This window comes from Xylaria bambusicola (assembly GCF_022495145.1).
Source record: "Xylaria bambusicola strain CBS 139988 unplaced genomic scaffold F5B22scaffold_24, whole genome shotgun sequence".
Lineage (NCBI taxonomy): Eukaryota > Fungi > Ascomycota > Sordariomycetes > Xylariales > Xylariaceae > Xylaria > Xylaria bambusicola.
In genome coordinates this window covers 332830-351394 of record NW_025953577.1, presented here as the reverse complement: position 1 = coordinate 351394, position 18565 = coordinate 332830, and the positions used below count along the sequence as shown (strand labels likewise).

The following is an 18565-nucleotide window of genomic DNA, read 5'->3' as shown; positions in this document are numbered from 1 at the left end:
GGATCGGTATTACCACCTGATTCAACGTAAAGCTTACTTAGGCTATGTACATAGTAGACGGTACCTAGGTAGTAGGTAGTAGGTTCGTTAGCTAGTACGGTAGACTGAGTATCAGGTGGTGTTCTAGAACAATTCTAGCGCACGCCCATGAACCTGTATCCTAGCGCGCACTTTGACAGGGTGCCGGTACTTTTGGGCCAAGAGGCGGTTTATCGGGCAATTCGGCTTCGATATCCAGTGTAGTAGCATTTTTCTCGAGTTTACTCCGGGCTCACCGAGGGAGGGACAGCAACAATAGACATGGAGGCACATCCAAGACACCACCTCCGAACGGTGCGTCGCGTTGCCCGGCAAGGATATTTGCTTAGACCAAGCAAACGAATATCGAGGCGATTCACGTCAATACGGCCCTGCGTCGCAACAGACAATCACTCATCCAGCAGCACAAGGCCTCCTCGTCTTACACCAATAACACCCGCATCATCATTTACTAGGATACCGATCCTCCGTTCCTTTACATCGACGTCCAAATTCCACGTGGCCGAAACGTCTGGTTCGAGCCCGGCCGACCCAGCTTTCACGACCGTTTCACCTGACGAGGTCGCTCATTTCAATGCGCTCGCCTCGTCGTGGTGGGATCCCCAGGGTCCCTCTCGCATACTGCATCTTATGAACCCTTTACGTCATGATTTTATACGCCAATGCCGAGCCTCTGTTCCTGATGCCCCCTCCGACTCTTATCCATCAACGGGGCTACGATATCTCGACATTGGATGCGGTGGCGGTATTTTTGCCGAGTCCGCAGCGCGGCTCGCCTCGACGTCATCCGTAACTGCGATTGATCCGAGCCCAGAGGTTCTTAACATCGCAAAGGCGCATGCACGGCGCGACCCCGCTCTTGCTTCCAAGCTGCAGTACCAAAACACGTCAATCGAGGCTCTCCCTCAGCCCGCAAACCCACAGCAAGATGGATACGATATAGTTTCTGTCTTCGAGGTGGTGGAGCATGTTGCGAACCCAGCGGCATTCTTGGACCGTGTTGCGCCGTTTGTGCGTCCGGGCGGCTGGCTTGTGCTTAGCACGATCGCCCGGACTTGGACAAGTTGGCTAACGACAAATGTGATTGCCGAGGACTTGCTACGCATCGTTCCGCGAGGTACGCACGATTGGAACAAGTACATTAACGAAGATGAGCTACGCCACCATTTCCTCCAAAGTAGAACTGGTTGGGCCGAACCGAGGATAATGGGCGTGATTTATATACCGGGAGTTGGATGGAAGGAGGTCAGTGGAAGCGAGAAGATCGGGAATTACTTCTTTGCTGTCAGAAGACTCCCGGAATAGGCATCACTTATCGTGATGTCACTTAACTTGACCTTTGACGAGTTACTACGCGCGTCGAAATGTACCATACATACTCTATGATGGTTGTGTGAGGTAGCGTTGTATACCAGCTTCTAAATCTTGAATATACCCCCGAAATCATCCATTTCGAAACATTGCCACCAGCATGCTACTTCGTACTCGTGGACACGCCATAGACCAATGTGAGAGATCCCTCGCTATTAAGGATGCGTGCTCCTCCATTTCATATCCCGGGCTATCGACATATCAACTGGCCACAGAACCCGAAGGAGGCCATGTTTGAATGATATCTTATTCGCCCCAGGCCCATCTAGCATCTATCGGTTTCAGGTCATATCATGAAGCGTGCACGGGAGAATACAATTACTGATACCATTAGGAGTATTGGTCAATTTAGGCTTGTTCTATAGGCCACCGCTCGCCCAACCTTCTTGATCTGCTCTGTATTCTCGTTCCATTTCAAAGGATTTATAAGGGTGACATGTTTAAGGGCGAGGTATGTCTGGATCGGTAATCCGCCAAATATTCCCAACCCTGATAACCATATGGGCAGTAAACAATCTGGAGCAAATCTCGGTGTGGCCTCACGTTCCAAAGATATGGCGCCATAGAGCGAACTTCTCCATTCAGGGTACCTCTGACGATCAATGCATTCAACCCGCAGTCCAGATAAGCGGTGAGTGGGGTATTGTTGCATGGGCGAGATACGGGTGGGCGATCATATAAGATAGTCCACGACCCCCAGATAGGCATGCATAGACATTCTATGTGCTTGACTACAACCGCGCGGCCCAACTGGAGTTATTCAATGGAAATTATGAGGCCATCTTCCGATGGAATCGACACAGAGAAGCGGTCGGCAGGCTCTCTAAAAGTTGACGATGTTGCGACTGCAAGCGAGGGGTCGCATGAAATGACACTTGCCGACAACGGCAATGTTATTGACGATGGACTACAGCGTGGGCTGAAGAGCCGGCATCTGGTGCGGGTTTAATTACTTTATGATTCTCGATCAACGATCATTGGACTGACCTGAACTGCAACCATAGCAAATGATCGCCTTCGGCGGTATTGTTGGTGCCTCGATATGGTATGGAACAGTACGGAAGCCTAAGTCTTGTATTATTTGTTGTCATAACGTTTCTTCACTCCCACATGCTCGCCTTATACACGCATAACTGCTGCAACTATCATAGGAGGGGAGAATTACTGACACCAAAATTCATGTAGGGCTCTGCTATTGCATATAGTGGCCCCGTCGGCGCCTTGATCAGCTTCATCATTATCGGCGTGGACGTCTTCTTCGTGATGCAGAGCCTAGGCGAGATGTCCACGCTGTTTCCCGTGCAGGGCGCTTTCATTGAACTAGCCGGCCGCTTCATTGACCCAGCATTCGGCTTCAGCCTCGGTTGGAACTACTGGTATCAATGGGTGACGAACATTGCTAACGACTATAATAACATCTCCCTGGTCCTAGGATTCTGGGCGACGCCCGTTCCGTCTTATGGGTGGATTTTGATCTTCTGGGCTTTGTTCCAGGCCACCTCCCTACTCGGGATTGTTTTCTACGGCGAGATGGAGTTCTGGCTGGCGGCGTGGAAGCTGTTTACTGTCCTCGGCGGATTCCTAGTCGCTATTTTGGTCAACACTGGGGCTATAGGAGGAGAGTACATTGGCTTCAGATACTGGAGAGACCCGGGTGTCATTGCCCATGGGATCAATGGATTCGGCAAAACCTTTGTTCTTGCAGCCGTTTACTACTCGGGAACAGAAATGCTAGCCATGACCGCGGCTGAGAGCAAAGACCCAAAGCGGGATCTCCCAAGCGCTATTCGACAAACCTTTTGGCGGATTCTCATCATCTTCATCGGCTTGGTATTCTTTGCTGGCATCATAGTTCCCTATAACAACTCAGACCTTCTCACCGCAACCAGCAAAGCAGCACTATCTCCTTGGACTATAGCATTGGTGAATGCGGGATGGGGCGGCGCAGGAAATCTGCTTAATGTTGTGATGATTACAGCGCAGTTCAGCTCTGTGAACAGCGCTATCTATATTGCCTCGAGAAGTCTAGTTGCTCTTGCACAGCAGGGACGTGCGCCACGGTTTTTCGCACACACGAGCAAAAACGGCGTTCCGGTCAGGGCTATCGTGTTTTCTAACACTCTCGGACTTCTTGCTCTGCTAAATGTCGCGTCGAGTCCTGGTAAAGTCTTCGGCTATCTTATCAGCATTTCAGGGGCCGCAACATTTGTAGCGTGGGCATTCATCGGAATCACGCACTTGCGGATCCGTAAAGCATGGGCTCTCCAAGGGTACAGCGTCGACGATTTACCTTACAAAGCTGTGTTTCATCCCTATGGCACCTGGTTTGTGGTGCTCCTGAATATCTTTCTCGTTTTTATCTCGGGATATTCAGTCTTCATTGCAGGATTCGCAGCTGTGGATTTTGTCTTCGATTATATCGTGCTTGTTATCTTCACTTTGCTATACCTTTCCTGGAAAATCTTTAAGAAAACTAAGATTGTTTCCTTGGCTGAGGTTGATCTTGTGACAGGAAGGCGAGAACATTTGGGTACCGGCCTGACTAATTCAGATGGTGGGGGTGCTAGCAAGAAAATGAGGTTGCCGTGGTACATCGTCATCAAGAGATTATTGACCGGTTAGTCTAGGGATTTATGATGACCTAATATTCAAGTGAAATGACACCTTCCCTGCAGACACAGTGATGCATCCTCTAATACTTCAAATCACTTCGCCAGTACTCCTTTCCCCTTTCTTACTGTTGTCGATTGCCTCTATAAGACTTTTATCAGCTCATCACGAGTTGCCATTACCTGCCTCCATAGCCCTGCCCATGAGATTCTTTCGATCTGATCATTGAGTATGGGCTAGTCAAACCGGTACTGCGCGTAGTTACTACTAACACATGCTTACGCCCACTTCGGCCGTTCTTATGCCGGTCCCGTGAGGAAATCTAAGATGTATAGGGCTAGAGGGTCCTCGTGTTCGATCATAATGCACGTCAAACTTTAGCAAAGACTGGCGAAAGGCCTTCTTGAAAGAGACAAGGGGCGTTAGCGATGCTCTCTCAGTCATCAGGAGAAGACTTGGCTGCCGCGCCAAGTAATCCATAGGTAGGTAAAAGCAGCCATTCTTATATGACTCTTCCTATAAATAGTCAGACTAAAGCGCTTAACTACGGTTTCAGAATAATTGAGTATGTTACCTTGCATGATCGAGCTATAAAAACTCGCTCTACCTATAAAGTAGCAACAGTAACCAGCAGTCAACCTTCCTATTAAGAACAACGCTACACAGACTTAGTGGAACGCAAGTGCCGTCTAGCGCACGCGGGGTGCGGATGGTTCCCGCATCTAAGGCTGAACACTACTCCTGGTGTTGGCGAAGTTATGTTATTTTTGGGTCAAGTGGTGTCACAGGAAGCGGCTACATTAGAGCAAAGTATTTAAATTACAGACTTTTCCTCTCTAGCCATAATACTTCAGTGCCTTATCCAGCTTCTCACTCATCTTTGACAATCATATCTTTGAAGAAAGCATCATGGCAAAGTCTATCATGAAATTCCTGGCACTGCCAGCCCTTCTTGCTGGTGCCGCGCAGGCCTTGACCTTCACCAACAACATCCCGGTTGATAGTTACTACAAGGTTGGGTCCGAGTTTACATTGGAATGGCTCCCGGAGACGAGAACCGACTCTTTCCGCCTAGAGGTGTCGTCATTCCTAGCTGAACCGATTCTTGTATCGCCCAGTGGCGGTCCGCTCGGCTCGCCAATTTACGACTACAAGTCGCAGACCATTCTTCTTGACGGTTAGTTCTTATCTTGTTGTCTTTGTGGTCTCGAGGTTTCCCTAACCGCATAATTTCTGGCTAGATGCTGTCAAGTTCACCGATGGTAGCTACACGTGGGTGATCGAAAAAATAGACGGTCGCACTGGTGGAGATTGGTTTTACGGCTTTTCGGCATCTTGGGAATACGGAGGTTCAAGCCCACGATCTTTCCACCTGGAAGCTTAAAAGTCATCTATGGGATGTCTAGGAGAACTGGATCATAAGCAGTGATGCTGTACAAAAAGATAGAACATTATACAAGTCAAGCAATGGAATTTGTACTATTATCACGCTATCTGTAATAGGCCTTGTGCTCGAATGGGGACAAGGTTTTGATACTGACATCAGAGTAAACTAAGGGGAGCGCGTTTACTACCTATTTCACACAGGTGTTCGTAACCGCCGCCGTGCCTAGTCTTCTACAAGGGATTGCCCAGTGCCAGGAACCCAGCATACGGTAAGGCAATGACTTCTATTGTTGCGCAAGGGTCCTTCTAAACTTATTGCGGGCAAAGCTGAACCTATAAACAGGAAGAGTATCTTTGTTGTCTTGCAGATTTGTGAAACCCGTCGCGTTCTTCTTGCTACTCGAAGACTATCCCTTTGAATACCACGAACGCTCCAATCCTGCCAAGACTTTAAATGTCCAATCAGAATTTCTTGTACTTGTATCTCACTTAAACATATAATCACGGGTACGAATTAATACATCAGTTTTAGTGTCGTCTTAAGAGGGATTTAAGTATCAGTTATGCTGATCTGTTACACGTGTAACCTCTGTACCGGTTGAAGAATGCAGTTCGCCTTACGCTTCGGCCGTACGAAGGACCATTGCAGGCTGTTCATGACCTTCTAAGACATGCAGGCAATATTGGGCAATATTGGAAAGTAAGGTTATACAGACTTCGCTTCTTGAAACAAACCTTAGAGACCCAGGCGGTTTGGGCTGGCAGATCATTTATATATAGAATCTCCTTAAGCTACCAATAGCCGAGAAGGAGTTGGTTGGTTAAGGATTAATGCAGCCCTAGTTCATTATTGTTAGCGCCGCCCACCGACCAAGTATTATTTTATTTGATTGCTAAATAACTTGATCAGTTAAAACAAGATAAGACCTTTTAAATTATTTCACAAACCAAAACAGATTTTTGTACTTGACTCCTTTAATTGCAATTAATTGCAAGTAATCTTTTGATTTTTCTGTTTTTTTTTTACAGGGTTTAGGCATTAGAAAGTTGTTGTTGAAGGCTTCGAAGGTTGGAAGGTTGTATATAGGTGACTGACCTAACCTAACCTACCAACCTATAACAAGGGCAGTTGAACTGGGCTTGGAACTGAGGATTCTGATTACAATGATCAACTAGGGCTGCATTAGTCCTTAACCAACTAACTCCTTCTTAGCTGTTGGTAGCTTGAGATAACTTTATATATAAATGATCTACCAGCCTAAACCGCCTAGGTCTCTAAGGTCTATTTTAAGAAGCGAAGTCTATATAACCTTACTTTCCAATATAGCCCAATATTGCCTGCATGTTTTGGAAGGTTATGAACAGCCTGCAATAGTCCTTCGTACGGCCGAAGTGTAAGGCGAACTGCATTCTTCAACCGGTACAGAGGTTACACGTGTAACACAACCTAACCTGACCTGACCCCTAACCTGACCCTTGACCTGACCTAACCTACCTAACCTACCACCTTAAGTGTAGTACGTGTTGCGTAAGGGGGCGTCAACGCGTAAGGCGCCTGGGACGTTTGGGTAGCTGGCACCGTGATTAGCTATAAGGGTAAGCTGTTTCCGTACTTTCCAAACTACTCCGTGCGGGCTAATAACGACCTATAAGGCTACTTCGGTTTATTTGGATTACTTGGTGACCAGTTACAGTCAAGCCAAATACAGATTCTAGCCAAGTAGGTCAAATAAGGCCAAAAATGGGCTCAAATCAGAGAAAACAAGATAAAGACAAATTGCTTGACTTGTTTTGACTGTGTGCAGCGCTGATCATTGTAATCAGAATCCTCAGTTCCTAGCCCAGTTCATCTGCCCTTGTTATATGATCCACTAATAGGGACTGCAAGAGACATAGCACGTGATAAGACTGGGTCAGCAATATATTGGAGCGTTCATGGTATTTAAAGGGATAGTCGGACAGAAAAGTCTTCAAAGCCCTGTCCATCATTATACAATTTTGTAGCAGGACCATCTGGTTCATGGTATAACGAATAATAACAAAATTCTAACCAAAATGTAGTGCTGAAAATCTTGAGGTTCAAAGCCATCAATACATAAATCATTAGTGATAGAGCGTTTACAATTAGCTCAACAAGATTCCATCCACGTGAATCTTGCCAGAGGAGATTCGGCTTGAAACTAGGGTCTGAGTGTGAGATAGACGAGGCACACAACCCTGTTTTCGTTGGCCCTTACACCGTTTATGTCTACAGTTTTTTAGACCATTTTGAAAATGGGAAAATAGTTGCTAACCAAGGGATAATCGACCGAATAAGAATATTTAGCAGATTTTCAAAGATTTATGTGATTATATACAGACTGTTTAATCTTAGAAATCGCCAGGCTTCGTCACAATGTTAAATGACTACAGCGTCTATTTATCGAATGCACACGTGGGCCTATAAAACATTCTATCACTACTATTACTCCGGTGTGGACGATCTCTCTAATTATCTTAAGAGCTGGGAGAACCTCTTCATTACATTAATAGAAACGAGCCCTTCAGTCTAAGAAGAAACTTATATTACTTATTCTGCTAATCAGACTGAATCTTTATATTAGACCTTTAACCCTTTGCTATTCCTATTACTGATTACCTAATGCATCGCGCATTGACCTTACTATTGGTTTTTAAGCGAGTACCGAGCTTGTGAAACTGCGAGCTAACGTATTAAGCCTTTGAGATGAGACCTAAGGAGATGATATCTTATATACGCTTTAATATCGAATATTTAGACGCGAAAGAACAAAAAAGGTATTTCACCGAGCAAAAAGTTACACCCAGACCATCGAGACATAGGCACACAGCAGGTAGACTTTGGCATCTTATTTAATTCTAACAATCATCATAGTTGTCTAGTTTCTGTTGTTGGGAGGTCTTACTCTAGACCAATGTCGATCGCTGCTAATAAGAATTCCATAAAGCCTGCATTGGTTTCTTGAAGGTTGCTCGTGTACTGAGCTGCCGTGGGATAGAAGGGGCACGAAGCTTGGTTGTTTCCAAAGCCAAACTCCACGGTGTAAGCATACACCTTGTTCTTCGTAGGGTCAGCGATGTGACGGGAGAATGCATAGTCGTCACTAGCGCCAGAGGTAGGGTACAAGTACGCGGATTGCATGACTGTGTATGTCCTGCCCGTTGAGGTGGACATGGCGTTCCCAAAGCGCGTGCCTGCAGTCTTGACGTTGTTCAAATCCCCCGTCGAGATATACTCGCCGTACCTGGTGGTCGTCGAATCTGACGTGATGCCGCGGATGCTGTTATAGGTTGAATTAAGAAAGTTCTTATATGGGTCCGCGCTCTGGTCGGTATCACTTCCCCAGCTGTAAAGAACATCGCCAGCGTACGAGTGAAGGTCGATGAACCATCTCACTTTGGGGTAAGTGTCCAAAACATACTTCATGCTCTGGGTCTCAGGCTCCGAGAAGGCAGCGGTGCCGTGAAATACTTCGGATGAGGGACTAGAGGAAGCCACGCTGCTGGCAACACTAGGAGCCCACTTGCTCAGATCCCAAGCGAAGTCAAAGTTGCGGTTTAGGTCGATGCCAACAGTGGCAGCACTGCTGGAGGCACTCTTGCGGTTGCGGTTCTTGCGCCAGCAGCTGTTCGTCTGCTGATCATAATTGACGCCATCTGGATTGATCAGGGGCGTAACAACGATGCCTGCGCTCAGAGCCTTGACCACGTCGGCATTGGTATATGTTTTCTTGCCGTACGTTAGACCCGTTTTGTGCTTCTGAGCATACAACAGGTCCGAGATAAAGTACAGGATACTATCATGCGAGCCACGCTCACGGGCACTAGGGTGTTTTCAGTCAGTTCGCGCTTCTTGATTGCCAATCCAGAGCGCTTAAGGGGTCATGGAACTTTCTAGCGTCTGGGCTTGCCTTGAGAAGCCCCTAATCTCAAGAGACAGGGTGAAAATAAGAAGAACCTGAAACTACTTACTGGATGGCGCCGTTCAGGTAGACATGGTAGGTACCTGAACCACCTATCTTCGCCCCTGTGATTGTCCGGCCTTCATAGGTTTTGTATGGGCTACTAAAGAGCTCAATGCCGTACTCCTTTACTAAACCCTGCAATCCTGTCGAGACTTCATTGATGTTGAGGATAGTGCTCATATCCGTGGCATTTCCACTACCAATGCCGCGTGGGAATGAGTTTCCATTACTGAAGCGGTCACCTGTGCCGACCGCTTTCCCGCTGTTACCCTGGCGACGGTTCAGTCTGTGAACCGAGCCACCAGCACGCTCCTCGGGAAGCAAGCACGAGCTGGCAAGGCCAGTCAGCAGCAAGAGGTTGCTCGCCTGTAATAACTTCATTATCAATGCTTGACAGCAGAGAGAGTACTAGAAGCAGAAGAAGGAAGAAATCGAGCAGATGAGAAATTGCCGCGAGCTCTTCTATGTATACTGCGTTTCTCTAGCAAATAACCCTGTCACCGATGTTGCTTCGGCGTCGGCTGAGCTTAATTGGGCAACTAGATTTGGCCCTGGGCGGTTATGAACGTTGCACCATCCCCTTCAGGCAGGTCGAGTTCCGTTCGCCTAGAAGCTTGGCGTGAGATAACCCGCAATAGTACTAGACCAGCATACGCGATATCAGCATATTGCCATTGTACAAAGCAATAAGAATATGCGTATCCCGGTATTATGCTGAGCTTATATTAACCCGTCTCGAGGGCTTCAATCCCGTTCGCGGAAATGCACCGACATCATAAAAACTCGGTAAGAACGTAAAAAGCGTTGAGCATAAATACTGCCTTTCCTTGAGGACAGGTTCGTATTCGAGTTTTTCGCTCATATTGTATTGTCAATCTTGCATGTTCTCGAACCTTGATACCATTCATGAAGAGTTGCGAGATAGATCAGGCACCGAAAGCGCAGCTAACTAATCAATGCGTATGTTTATCTACGGAATTTGGACTATTCTCAAGTTGCTACCAATTACTCCCCAGATGCCCTTTAAACTCAAACTCTATCCTAATATCCTGTAGCATGGGTTGTCTTATTTGTTTAGATCTCTACCAGGGTAGATCTTTCCCCTTTATCCCTTCATAATGATTGTATATTTTGAGTCCTGAAGCTGTATATTCGCCGAAGATGGCCTGGGCATTATCATTATAAATCCAGATCATTCTAGGGTTGTTGTAAGGGCTCATTGTAGGAAAGTAACCAACTCCCCTTAAGTGATACCCAAGCGATAGTCTATATGAACCACTTAGTCAGTAACTTCTTCAAGCGTTGCACCACGTGGCAATTTTTGTAAAACAGGTTCCTCAAAAATATAGCATGACTTACTCTATATCCACTGTCTTACCCCATTCACTTAGTATCAAGCTGAGGAGATCCACACTGAAATTACCAGTCTCCGAAAGCTCTTCCTCAGAGAAAAATGGGTCAAGATCCCCCGTAGCTCTGATCTGTCTGTATATCATAAGTAGATCATCTGGTGTCGGAAGGCTATTCAAGTTATACGAGACGCCATTGATTGTTGGGTTTAGGCCTAGTTGGTGTCGTAAACTATCTGCGATCGCATATAAGCCGCATCGTAGTGAATCATCTGCTCCCACATTAGGTATCCGAATGCAGCCATTTGGGAAGGTGCTGCTGAACACGCCCTGCATTCCTAGAGCAATTGGGTTACTCCCACTGCTGGGCGCTGCCTTGCTTATAATCTGTGATGCTTGGAGTGCCGACTTGCTCGCGACGGACAGCTTCACTGGCGAGAATTTTCCTGGGGAAGGCACAGGTGGTAACTGTGATGAAAACGGTGGGTTCCCCAGAGATGGCGAACCTTGGGAAGGCGAAGAACTCTCTGACGGTGAAGAACTACTTGGCGGGTTTGGCGGATTTGGTGAAGACCCCGGTGGTTCTGATGAATCTGATGAATTCGGCGTATCTGATGGTTCTGGCGGTGGAGGGGGAGGGGAATGGAGCCAGTGATCTATCCACTTCCTGATAAATTCATCAGTCTCTTCCGGAAATTCTTCTTGAACTTTCTCCTCTGCCTCTTTCAGCAGCTCTTCCAAAGTTGGTCTATCGTCGGGTTTATGGTACACTTGTAAGAGCTGTTAGCTAATAGTATTTACTATATTCTACTTTCTCTCCAAGTTTTACTTACTGCATTTGAAGACTGTCTCTCTTAGAGCTTTGTCAACCCAATCATAATCATGTACATCTGGATTTAGCAACAGAGCACAATAAGAAATTTTGAAGTCGGCATATTTTGGGTCTTGAAGTATAGCGTCGTAATCTATTTGTCCTTGTAGAATATGAGGTAGGTTTTGTGGCGGTTGAGGTGTTGGCGGAAGGGGTCCTTGATATTTGACAATCAGCTCCCACATTGACTATAATAACATGTTAGTATTACCAGGCGGTCTTTTGGTAAAACTGCAACTGGAAATGATAGGAATATCCAAGGATAGAGCTGATTATTTAGAGTCTAATGCGCTCGGGAACATAATCTTGCCCACCATGGAAAGTTGCGTCGAGTGCCTGAATTTACTCGCGTACGTAGTATCAATTGCCAAGGGAAAGTCTATTGATTGTATACATACCAGACCGATGCTCCAAATGTTAGTTTTATTACTTAAATATCCGCAGGTTCTTGAATTAGCGAGGTAATCTCCGTCTGGGCCCTCTTCTACAGGAACTTTCTCCCATTCCATTCCGAATATCTCCTAGAACTTCTGGTTAAATATCTTATTGGTAGGTGAGCACCGAAGGGAACTTACGGGAGGGACTTCCCCGGCCTTATTTGCAATTCGGTTGTGTAAATAATACATACTATCGGAAATAATTAAGCTTGATGGCCAAAATGATCACTCCATTTCGTTTTGACACTTACTTTGTCTTTTCTCGCTTAATGCATTTTGCGAGTCCGAAGTCTGCCAGCTAGGGTTCCATAACGTCAGTTTTCGTCTCTGTTAACTACGAGAGCATTGTCAAACCCTACTTTTAGCCTCGGTATGAGTTCATGCTCTTGTTTGAGACGATCCGGCCGTTTCCCCGTGTGTTGTAGATATGCTCTAGCAGCCGGATTTTTCTGTGTATCTTGCCAATATTTCAAAGCCGGCGCATCCAGCTCAAATCCGCTGATGAAGACTTTTTCAACAGTCAGCATGTGTTATGGAGTCTTAGATGGACAGACAAACTGTTTTGTGGGTCAAGATCTCGGTGTACTAGATTCTGTCTTCTTTCCCTTATCCAGTCACGGGATGGATCTCCTGACGGATTAGGGATGTTTTCAACCAAATCCCCCCCAAGTGCTTCACGTTCGGCCTCTATATCGGCCTGCTTATTTCGGTCGGCTAGGATTCCTAGTCTCCTTAACTCACGGAACATGCCAGAAGCCCTTGCTTTAGCTTCCAGAGGCTCTTTTCTCAGAGGATGGAATTTCCGTGGAGGATATTCCATCGCTACACAAGCCCTAACCACTATATCTTTGTGAGAATGTTGACTGATTTGATGCTCGTTGGTTTCGTGGTACTAATACTTACGACAAAGCCAAAACCCCCAAAGGACTCGATTTGGTACCCTCGCTAACTTTATGTCATTCGGTTTGGCTTCGATGAGGTTATCTATCAAATTTGCGAGACTGCCGTTGTGCATATATTCCATGATAATGTACTCTTTTCTTTCGCCTGATATATACTCCTCTGCAAGCATCTTTTCTATCTCTCTTTCTCGAGCTTGCTTTCTCTTTTTTTTCCTCCTCCAGTATAGAGCGTTACGGGACTTCCGCTTCAGTATTCGATGCCTTCGTCGGACTTCTCTGAAGTTCGAACTATCATTTCCGCTTGATTCTTCATCTGCACTTGAATCATAGTCTTCATATCTCATGAAGTATGGTCGGTGCGGAAGCTTTCCGATGTCTTGAGGGTCAATAGCCTGAATACAATGCGCAGAGCCCTTAACTTTCTAGTCGTTTTGAGGCTTGTTAGCGAAATAGAGGTTGTGGAGTTTCACTAGCCACGCGGCTTACCCTTAACACTGTGGTTATCACTGTCAGCACTCTTGATCTGGAGCGCACTTTGTGTTAATTGAAGCGAAAGGATCTCATAGGTAGGGTTTCAGCTCGAAGAGCTATGTGCACAAAATGAAGAATGCCAGAATAAGAGAAGGAGGCTCGACAGTCTGGTTGTCTCTTACTTTCTCTCTCGTGGTCGAGCTGACCAGATTGCCAACCTTTGAGAGCAATCTTAACAACAAAGTCTCGTCCCGGGTCATCAGTATTGGAAGGTCCACGGTCTTTATAATGGGCAGCCAAGCCATTGCCTCCCACACCCAGGATCCTCTGGAAAACACAGCGCTGCTCCCCAAAGTAGGCGATGAGCTCGTCCTTTCGTCGAGCGGCACTAGTTTGAGAGCCATTCGTATCACTGCCAACCGTGTAATCCTCTGGGTTCCACCTCTTGTTATCGAAGAAGCGCAAAGTATTAGGATTTGGCAGTGGACGAGGGCTTTGTACAACATACTTATCGTACAATTGCCTATACGATGGGCTTCTTGGATTTAGACTTGTATTATCATCGCCATCTATCCGGTATCTCCTATAGACTTCGTTGGACACTCTCAGCCGTACTTCGAAAGAATTGAGGTCAGGAACCCCGGCCATGGTGGCAATGCACTTTCCGTGAAAGTCGTATCCCGCGAATCAGGCGGCACAAGAATCAGAAGAAAAGAGTTCGTAGTAGTGGGTTCTCTATTCGGTGCGGTGTTGGTTTCGCTTGGGCTCGCAACAAAGCAACAAAGAACTTAACTGAAACCGACATATGTTCGTCATGGTGATTTCCTAAAACAGCACTCAGCTCCCAATTCGGTCGGTTTAGTTGGGATCACGCGTAGAACGACCTCGTGTCGTCTCTTATCATTGTTCATTGGTTTTTTACTTCGTTTTCTTTCTGTACCTACTTCCTAGGCTGACAGAGTCAGCTTGTAATAGCACAAATATCGCCATAGAAGGTGGTCACACAGTAGTAAGTACCTCTAGGTAGGTAAATTAGGTAGATATTTAGGTAGCTGACGTGTACCTTTACCTACTTAAGCAGGCACTGTAAAGCCCACTAACGCAGCCACTATAGTACCTAGGTAGGTAGGTAGGTAGGTACGGTAGTGTTAGTACGTTACCAGCATCATGCCAATATCTTGAGGGCGGAACGCCACGATTTCCAGATTAGAGAGGCCTTAGCCAGGACCGATTTAAGAAGACATACAGCGCTCTCAACTGGCTGTTTCCCATAAAAGCTGTATACCGATAACGGGGTCAACGACGACAGCGCGAGGCTCGATTGTCTCATTGGTCGCCCTGGCGCTTATCTCCATCATATGTAGGTATGTATGAATATGGTTTCCAGGGGTCGATGACTAGGTACGCATATCGCTGAGTCGCCGAGTCGACAAAGATTGAAAACAACTTACACATAATGAGTAGGTAGTTAGGGAGGCTTATCATTTATGAATAGTACCTATCGGCTCTTCTGAGTTTAGAGCGAAGAACCCCGCATTTTGTATTCATACCCGAGATACCATACCCAAGTACCTTGAGGAAGAATGCTTGCTCGGACTTGGAAGGTGGGTGTTATTGATAAGAGGACCGAATAGGATGGAGCAGATTTCGGGATTGCTATCAGCGAACCCCATCCCGTCTTGAGACTTTTAAGAACTGGCCAGGTCTATCCATGCTGGGGTAGATCGCGGTTCTTTTGGGCTATAAGATAACAACTCTCCTACACACCTACCATAGACGAGGAACAATGGATTCGCTAGACATCAGTTGCCTCTAACTCTCGACAATATGAGGCTTCAATTCAAGGGAGTAAGGTTTGAGCAAGATGCGAGCTTAAGCTCGGCGGAAGACAGCCAACCGAATTCGGCGAGGGAGCAACAAGGGACAATAGATGTCAGAGAAGTAGCAGCTGATCTGGAAAAGATCAAGCGGGCACACCAGTGGGATCCCAATCTCCCGAAGGGCAAGCTCGATGCCATCGACTATGCGGTCAAGGACGGTGATGCGAAAGAGATGGTGGAGGCCGATATACTCCTCACAGAAGACTCGCCTTATGAAGAAGTTCGCGTCGCTGTTCGCAACTTTGACGGTGGGGAGGCTGCCAATACAATACGGGCTTGGGTCATTGGCATGTTCTTCGTCACTCTTGCGAGTGGCTCGAACATGTTCCTCTCTATGAGAAGTCCAGCCATCAGTACGCATTCTACAAGGCTGAGCCCCCCTTCGCCTTGAATTATCCAAGCTCCTCTTCTCCCAGAACTTCATTTAAAGGGCAAGACCCGTTACCGCAAGTGTGATTCCTGACGCCTAAACTCGCATAGATTTCCCTTCTATTGTCGTCCTCTTGTTGTCATATCCGGTGGGACGTCTTTGGGCTGCTACCATGCCGATGAGGGTGTTCAATACATTTGGTATCAAGTGGACACTTAACACGGGGCCATTCACTGTTAAAGAGCATGTGGTCATCACAATGATGGCGCACGTTTCGATTGGCTATGCGTACAGCACTGATGCCTTGCTGGCACTCCAGGGCAAGCCATTTTACGATGTGAACTTCGGTTGGGGATTTGCCTTGATATTCACGCTCAGTTCGCAGCTTATAGGTATTTCAATAGCTGGGATGTTTCGGCGTTTCTTGATATGGCCATCAGCTATGATGTGGCCCAATCAATTTTCCAAGACGACTCTCTTCAATGCATTACACGATAAGAATAAGAACGACGATGTCGACTCGAATGGATGGAAGATCAGCCAATACCGATACTTTTTTTACGTTGTGATGGGGATGTTTGTCTATTACTGGATACCGGGTGTGATCTGGCAGGGACTTTCCGTATTCGCCTTCGTTACTTGGATCAGGCCGAATAATGTGGTGTTGAATCAGCTTTTTGGCGGCTATACTGGCCTTTCACTCATACCGATCACGTTCGACTGGACGTACGTTACGGCATACCTCGAGGATCCACTGCTAGCACCAACTCATTCTCATGTAAATACGCTGCTTGGCCTGTTCCTTCTCGTGATCATTCCTACGATAGGTATAACTTATTCTGGCGTGCTGTGAGCTCTCACCCTTTCATGTGAAGAAGACAGAAAAAAGGATGCTAACAGAAACCCAGATATTCTGACTATATACCAATGGTAACAAGCCAGACGTACGATAATACTCAGTCTGCCTACACAGTTCAGAATATCCTTGGGGATAACTTCACCTTTGACATAGAGAAGTACAAACACTATTCACCCCTATTTCTGTCACCGTCATTAGCTTTGAACTACGGGCTTTCCTTCGCAGCCTTGACAGCCTCTCTTGTCCACGCGGGGCTATTCCATGGCAAGGAAATTTGGTATCGACTCAACTCAGCGCGTAACCAAGAGCCTGATATCCATATGAAATTGATGAAAAAATACGCAGATGCGCCTGACTGGTGGTATCTTGCGCTGTTATTGATCTCAGTTGCTCTTGGTCTCGGCACTGCTCTTGGGTACGATACCCAACTTCCTTGGTGGACTTTTCTCATTTCTGTTCTATTGGCTCTTATCTTTGTGGTCCCTACAGGAATGATCCTAGCCATCTCCAACATATTGTTGTCCCTCAACGTCGTCTCCCCATTCATCGCGGGTTTCATTATCCCCGGGAAGCCTATCGGCGTCATGGTCTTCAAAGTTTTCAGCGTAATTACTCTTGGTCAAGCTCAGGTATATAGTGGCGACCTTAAGCTAGGACATTATATGAAGGTACCACCTAAGATTACATTCTGGTGTCAAATCGTTGCTACTATCTGGGCTGTGTTCGTGCAGATAGCGGTTATGAATTGGACGCTTGGGAATATACCTGAAGCTTGCTCGCTGTAAGTAAGCCCCATTGTTTACTTATATCTGTCACTCGCCATACCTAGTCTAATACACGAGCTTCACTAGCACCCAAGCCTCTCATTTTACCTGTCCTAACGGCCGGGCATTTTTCTCATCGTCAATCGTATGGGGCGTCATCGGCCCTCAGAGAATGTTCGGCCCAGGCTCGCTCTACGTCAACTTCAACTGGTTCTGGCTGATTGGCGGCGCATTGCCAGTCGTTCTCTGGGTACTGGTGCGCAAGCTGCGCATCGATTTCGCGCGCCATTTCAACGCGCCAATATTGCTTGGGGCAATGGCGTGGTTGCCTCCAGCGACACCGCTATCTTTCTCTAGTTGGGCAATTGTCGGGTTGGTATTTAATTACTTCATACGAAAACGTTACCACAATTGGTGGCGTAAATATAATTACATCACTGCTGCCGGTTTGGATGCGGGACTCATTATCGCCACGATCATTATCTTTTTCGCTATCACACTGCCAAACGTGACAATTCCGCAGTGGTGGGGAAACGTCGACATCTACAAAACTCTTGTACGTATTTTATGAGAAAACGCTAGGCTCGAATACTGATCAGCTCGTCTAGGATGCTTCTTATTCAGCCGTACTGAAGACAGTTCCGGAGGGAGGAACATTTGGGCCAGCAACTTGGTAACCCAAACTTGATTGGATTGAAGAATAACCCTGATGACTGGAGAGAACCTGGTCAGAACTTAAATACCTAGCCCTAATCTTGTCAGCGAATATGGTGATCCAAAGAAAAGTGGGAGATAGATAATATCAGAACTATTACAACCGTAGCAAGTATTTAGGGTGGATTGTAGACGCCTGTACACCACGCACGCAGATTGTTGGGTGAATTAGAGTTATGAACAAGGCCTACTACTGTGATTATTGCTTATTTTGAAAATACCGAGTATCCGGAAGATTATGATTCGTAAGTGGATAGTGAAATAGTCCTGTGCTATGAATGTTTTGAGGTTAGGAGATATCGCCATGGAGCATGTTTAAGGAAGTGCAGGCTATCCTCCAAACAATGAGGCTGTCTTATCCTGTTCCTGTCTAGCTATAGGATACCGTAGTCTCACTATAGCTACAAAGTGAAGTCATGCCAATGTCTTATCGTCAATATCATTCGGGTGTCGCCGTCGTTCGTTCTCTCCGAAGCTGTGGAGGGGGCAATTATCAACGACCCCTGAGCTTCTGTTGTGAACCCCCCCGCCCCACGATTTTAGCAGACATGGATCCCCG

At 46.5% G+C, this 18565-nt stretch overlaps 6 protein-coding genes across 6 annotated transcripts; 4 read left to right on the top strand and 2 right to left on the bottom strand.

The window, feature by feature from the left end:
* Window positions 1-2: 2 nt before the first annotated feature.
* Window positions 3-1704, top strand: F5B22DRAFT_211232 (ubiquinone biosynthesis O-methyltransferase). Its single transcript, XM_047969681.1, has one exon. It carries the CDS (start codon window positions 301-303, stop codon window positions 1342-1344), a length of 1044 nt encoding a protein of 347 aa, XP_047830283.1. The 5' UTR covers window positions 3-300; the 3' UTR covers window positions 1345-1704.
* Window positions 1705-2182: 478 nt separating this feature from the next.
* Window positions 2183-4032, top strand: F5B22DRAFT_647169 (amino acid permease/ SLC12A domain-containing protein; the record flags this gene model as incomplete). The annotated part of the gene is made up of 3 exons (XM_047978830.1): window positions 2183-2347; window positions 2415-2465; window positions 2596-4032. The coding sequence occupies 3 exons, from the start codon at window positions 2183-2185 to the stop codon at window positions 4030-4032; spliced, it is 1653 nt and encodes a 550-aa protein (XP_047830282.1).
* Window positions 4033-4444: 412 nt separating this feature from the next.
* Window positions 4445-5630, top strand: F5B22DRAFT_211247 (uncharacterized protein). The gene is made up of 3 exons (XM_047969682.1): window positions 4445-4502; window positions 4577-5197; window positions 5262-5630. The coding sequence occupies exons 2-3, from the start codon at window positions 4930-4932 to the stop codon at window positions 5402-5404; spliced, it is 411 nt and encodes a 136-aa protein (XP_047830281.1). The 5' UTR covers window positions 4445-4502; window positions 4577-4929; the 3' UTR covers window positions 5405-5630.
* A 2512-nt stretch (window positions 5631-8142) lies between these two features.
* Window positions 8143-9906, bottom strand: F5B22DRAFT_609226 (zinc carboxypeptidase). Its single transcript, XM_047975128.1, has 2 exons — window positions 9397-9906; window positions 8143-9248 (listed from the first exon to the last, which is right to left on the bottom strand). Exons 1-2 carry the CDS (start codon window positions 9768-9770, stop codon window positions 8327-8329), a joined length of 1296 nt encoding a protein of 431 aa, XP_047830280.1. The 5' UTR covers window positions 9771-9906; the 3' UTR covers window positions 8143-8326.
* Window positions 9907-10318: 412 nt separating this feature from the next.
* F5B22DRAFT_211034 (uncharacterized protein) lies at window positions 10319-14371 on the bottom strand. The gene is made up of 11 exons (XM_047969680.1): window positions 13602-14371; window positions 13435-13442; window positions 12950-13370; window positions 12605-12886; window positions 12406-12554; window positions 12298-12344; window positions 12185-12236; window positions 12008-12130; window positions 11572-11797; window positions 10749-11508; window positions 10319-10655 (listed from the first exon to the last, which is right to left on the bottom strand). The coding sequence occupies exons 1-11, from the start codon at window positions 14065-14067 to the stop codon at window positions 10472-10474; spliced, it is 2718 nt and encodes a 905-aa protein (XP_047830279.1). The 5' UTR covers window positions 14068-14371; the 3' UTR covers window positions 10319-10471.
* An 875-nt stretch (window positions 14372-15246) lies between these two features.
* F5B22DRAFT_647166 (OPT family small oligopeptide transporter) lies at window positions 15247-17969 on the top strand (the record flags this gene model as incomplete). Its single annotated transcript, XM_047978829.1, has 5 exons — window positions 15247-15652; window positions 15780-16518; window positions 16578-17309; window positions 17380-17848; window positions 17901-17969. The coding sequence occupies 5 exons, from the start codon at window positions 15247-15249 to the stop codon at window positions 17967-17969; spliced, it is 2415 nt and encodes an 804-aa protein (XP_047830278.1).
* Window positions 17970-18565: the final 596 nt, after the last annotated feature.

Excerpts from the sequence above, each read along its gene's own strand:
- F5B22DRAFT_211232 (XM_047969681.1), top strand. The coding sequence starts at position 301 with ATGGAGGCACATCCAAGACACCACCTCCGAACGGTGCGTCGCGTTGCC.
- F5B22DRAFT_211247 (XM_047969682.1), top strand. The coding sequence starts at position 4,930 with ATGGCAAAGTCTATCATGAAATTCCTGGCACTGCCAGCCCTTCTTGCT. Across the intron at positions 5,198-5,261 it reads GCAGACCATTCTTCTTGACG|ATGCTGTCAAGTTCACCGAT; the intron begins GTTAGTTCTTAT and ends ATTTCTGGCTAG.
- F5B22DRAFT_609226 (XM_047975128.1), bottom strand. The coding sequence starts at position 9,770 with ATGAAGTTATTACAGGCGAGCAACCTCTTGCTGCTGACTGGCCTTGCC. Across the intron at positions 9,249-9,396 it reads TACCTGAACGGCGCCATCCA|TGCCCGTGAGCGTGGCTCGC; the intron begins GTAAGTAGTTTC and ends AAAACACCCTAG.
- F5B22DRAFT_211034 (XM_047969680.1), bottom strand. The coding sequence starts at position 14,067 with ATGGCCGGGGTTCCTGACCTCAATTCTTTCGAAGTACGGCTGAGAGTG. Across the intron at positions 12,131-12,184 it reads AGGCCGGGGAAGTCCCTCCC|GAGATATTCGGAATGGAATG; the intron begins GTAAGTTCCCTT and ends CAGAAGTTCTAG. Across the intron at positions 10,656-10,748 it reads GGTAAGACAGTGGATATAGA|ACTATCGCTTGGGTATCACT; the intron begins GTAAGTCATGCT and ends TGGTTCATATAG.